This window comes from Primulina huaijiensis, chromosome 7 (genome assembly GCF_012295235.1).
Source record: "Primulina huaijiensis isolate GDHJ02 chromosome 7, ASM1229523v2, whole genome shotgun sequence".
Taxonomy (NCBI): domain Eukaryota; kingdom Viridiplantae; phylum Streptophyta; class Magnoliopsida; order Lamiales; family Gesneriaceae; genus Primulina; species Primulina huaijiensis.
In genome coordinates, this window is record NC_133312.1 from 2540132 (window position 1) to 2544047 (window position 3916).

Below are 3916 nucleotides of genomic sequence, written 5' to 3' on the forward strand. Positions count from 1 at the left end.
AAAAAAAAAAAACATTATGAAAAACTGATACCATGTTCCCAATAATTTATAATTTCACACATCTTTTTTCTATGTTATCTGCAACAAACATTTGACTATAAAGAAGTATGCAGTTTCAGATGATTACATATTCAACTTCGTTAAAGTTAGATAAACCGAATTGAATTGAAATGATTTCATGAATGCCTTAATGTGAAAACAAGAAAAAATAAAAAATAAAAAGGACGTGGATAGTTGGCAGTAGACAAACCAGGTTTGGAGAATGTTACTATCACATAATTAATGACCTTTGCGGTAGTTAATAGTAGCAAAGGACTCGAGACTAACGTAATACTTATTGTCTTGTTCTACTTGCGAATATGGCATTGTAATTAGTGAAGGTAGTACTTATGTATCTCCCTTTATCGTAACGCCTAAATCAAACAATTCTAGTATGTAATAACAAAACTTAATAAATCATACTTAGAGTAATATCCATAATCATAAAACCTGATTAAAGTAGATCATAGCATCTCCGTTATATATGTGATAAAACCTGAAAAATTTATAAAGCTACATCGAAATCGATATATATGAATCGTCCAGTACGTAAAATATGTGTATACAAATCCACATGTAGATACATGAACGTTAACTAGTGATCAGAGATCAAACTGGAAACTCATTATCAGTCTGTGTCTAGGCGTCAAGGGTAGCATGTTAATACGTCGAGTCGATTGGTGGCTCCCACAATCATGTCAAGATTTTGGTTATGAAATGTCCTGGTCGGCGTAGCATGTTGGTCCGTAGAGTCGGTGGTTGGATCACGAGACTCAATTGTCTAAGAAAATAGGACTGCACGACCTTACTCAATCAATGTTATCTCAAAAAATACAATATTCGACATGATAGCAAATACCATATAAAATATCATGACAAATAGAATACGCATCGTGATCATATGACAATTAAAATACAATAAATAAACATGCATACTCAGTTGAATATATCAGTCAGCACTCACGTACCTCTATTACGATCCTAAAGTATACTGATTATCTACTCGTTCCAAGCCTAGATATTGACCAATAACCGCTATTACTCCTCAATCATGTTTTATACTAACTACTATCTACCAATCAACTAAGGCCCTCAAATCATTACTACGTCCATCGTCCGCCCGTTGGGGTCAATATTTACATCGTTCCATCCTTGAGTCGCGGATTATTGCGACACACTTCGCAACTCGTATGACCTTCGGGAACGACTTGAAAAGCCTGGAATAACATTAAAGTCGAGAGGAAACTATTAAAATGATGTGAAATTTGATTTCCGGATGACTTATTTATAAGCTTAGTCTCGAATTTCAGTACTTGAGTTCGGAAGGTCCGAAATGTACATGTCACCAACTTTTTGACACCTCGCGATTCGGAAGCTCCGATCTTGGGTTCGGAAGCTACGATCTTGGGTTCGGAAGCTCTGAACTGCTATGTATCTATATTCCTTACACTCGTTAGTGCTTTGCTGGATATATGGGTTCGGAAGGTCCGAGCCGACCGATAGTTCCTAACTATCCTTTGTTCTTTTCGAACCGACTGTTTTTTTAAATGTCGGGTTATCACAACTTATATGAAAATTTTGGTATAAAACTTCATTTATATACATTGATGAAATTTGAGACAAATGTTAAATCTTTTTAATTACTTTAAATGAATCTATTGTTTTTTCACTTAAAGAAGCAATTGAACTTCCCCGTCCTTCAATCTCACACAAGATTTAAGGAGTTATTTGTGTACAATAAATTAATAATAATTTTTTAAAAAGAAATTGTAAAAACTCATAAGGTGTTCTAATTTGGTGACATTTAATTATATTTTAAATTTTTAAATAAAAATTTGTAACTGTAATTTGCTTGAACTTATTCATGTGTGATTTATCTAACAAACCTTAAAGTATATATATATATTTTTCCTCTGAATTCAATATTATCCACAACTTATTAAAATTCATTCTTACTGGTATCTCCTACATTTATTTTATGTAATAACTATATCGGCACGTGCAAGTTAGGTGGCAGGTATTATACAGCCAACCACTAATTAAATGAAATATGATTTTTCCAATTTTTTTAATAATTGATGCAAGATATAATTAATCTGCATTTCTACCCACGGGGATTGTCAAATAAATAAATTATTAAATTTATATATATCTCTCAAAATATGCAACTATGATTTAGTTCATTTTTTTTTATATTTTCTAGGGCTTTCCAAGTGACTTAATAATGAATTAAAAAATAAATTTAATTGGAATAATTTTATCCCCGGCATATTTGATATACGTTTAATGACATTATTTTATATATTTTATTAAATAATATTTATATTTTAATTATATTATTATAATTAAATGTTTCATTTAATAGTACCCTAGATCGTTTGCTTTCGATTATGTTATTAACAATATATTCAAGAATAATGCTTTAGAATTCAAGGTGTCGGACCAACTTATTCAAGAGTGTGCTTGAATTGAGCAGTTTGTATTATAGATTTCATATCCATGAAAATTTTTGGATCAGTTTACCTTGAGTGAATTTCAAATACAGTCGTTTGTTATTTCTGTTTCTCACGAAAATTGCGGGCGTACCAGGTACGTGATCGTGCCAAATATGAATGATCCGACTTCGTTTACCAAACGTTGCGAGTCTCGATTCGACCGTTAGTTATAATTCCTTCGACATGACTTCAAAGCTAAACGTAAGAAAATGAAGAAATTATAGGGAGAATCCACAGACAACATCAAACTTAAATATAATGTTATTAATTTGGATCAACATTCTACAATAAAGTTTAAGAAATGAGAAAATAGACTGCTTGGAAAATGGAAAATGAGCCAACGATTAATGACAGAATTCTGCAGAGCTTGCTGTAGATTTTTTGTGTTGATTTTGTCGGGATCTTTTCTGATTACTCCTTCTGCTTTTGTCACAGTTTGCACGTCAGTTTGGACTCTTTTCCACGATCACTCCACGATCTTCCACCTTACGTAATGGCCGCAACTTTCTTTCACTGGGCCAACTGCAATTCTCTTGGGCTTTCATTTGTTGGACTTTTGCATATGGTCTTCCAAGTTTTTGTGGGCTACTTGGATTATTTTTTAGGCACAACAATTACCCCATAGTCAATTTGGACCAATGGCCAATTTGGCTAATTTGACCAATTCGGCCCAATGGGCCAAGTTGGCTATATATTTGCTTTGTTTGGTCTCCTAACTATTCAGAACTCAGCGTATAATCACATGATTGAAAGGAATGGTTCTACGGACTTGAAGAAGAATTGACATTTGAAACGCATGTTCATCCTCCAACAGTTAAATCCGAGTGTGCATTTCCTGAACCTTATCCTTATCTCTCTCTTCCTCATTACCTTCCCCCAAATCTCCATCGACGCCAACCGATCTTCCAATAGAAACCGCTGATTACATCGCCTTTGTGATGCCATCCAAGTTTCTGAAAATTGCCATCATCAATCTCCTTTACATCAAGACACACTTTCTCAAGGGAGTTATATTTAACTATTTTTCTCAATCTTCCATCACAAAAACGTTGTAGAATATGTCATATTTCATGCTGCACTCAAGGTGTTTGTGCATATGTCTGAATGAGTTTTTGATAAGTAACGCCTTGTTAACGCCCACTGCTTGTACCTCAACAGAGCGGCTCCATTGGTGTGCATATTTAGAGCTTGGTCTATAGCTTGTGCAGCTTATGTAATCTTCCATATGCTTATAAGAAATGCACCAGCATAAGGAATTGTGATGCTCCACCAAATTCATTGAGGATGAGATCCCATTTTTTGGAATTTTGGCAAGCCATAAACTCAAAAATGGCAAAATTCATTCCATCTCACAAAGAAGTGACAAGTGCCACATCAATGAC

At 33.9% G+C, this 3916-nt stretch overlaps 1 protein-coding gene across 1 annotated transcript in view; it reads right to left on the reverse strand.

Moving 5' to 3' along the window:
• The window catches only part of LOC140980786 (transcription factor MYB63-like), a 10462-nt gene extending 6983 nt beyond the window's left edge, over nucleotides 1–3479 (reverse strand). Inside the window, exon 1 of the mRNA XM_073446824.1 lies at nucleotides 3405–3479. Within this exon, the coding sequence (XP_073302925.1) occupies nucleotides 3405–3479 (75 nt within the window). The remainder of the gene's footprint in view (nucleotides 1–3404) is intronic.
• Nucleotides 3480–3916: the final 437 nt, after the last annotated feature.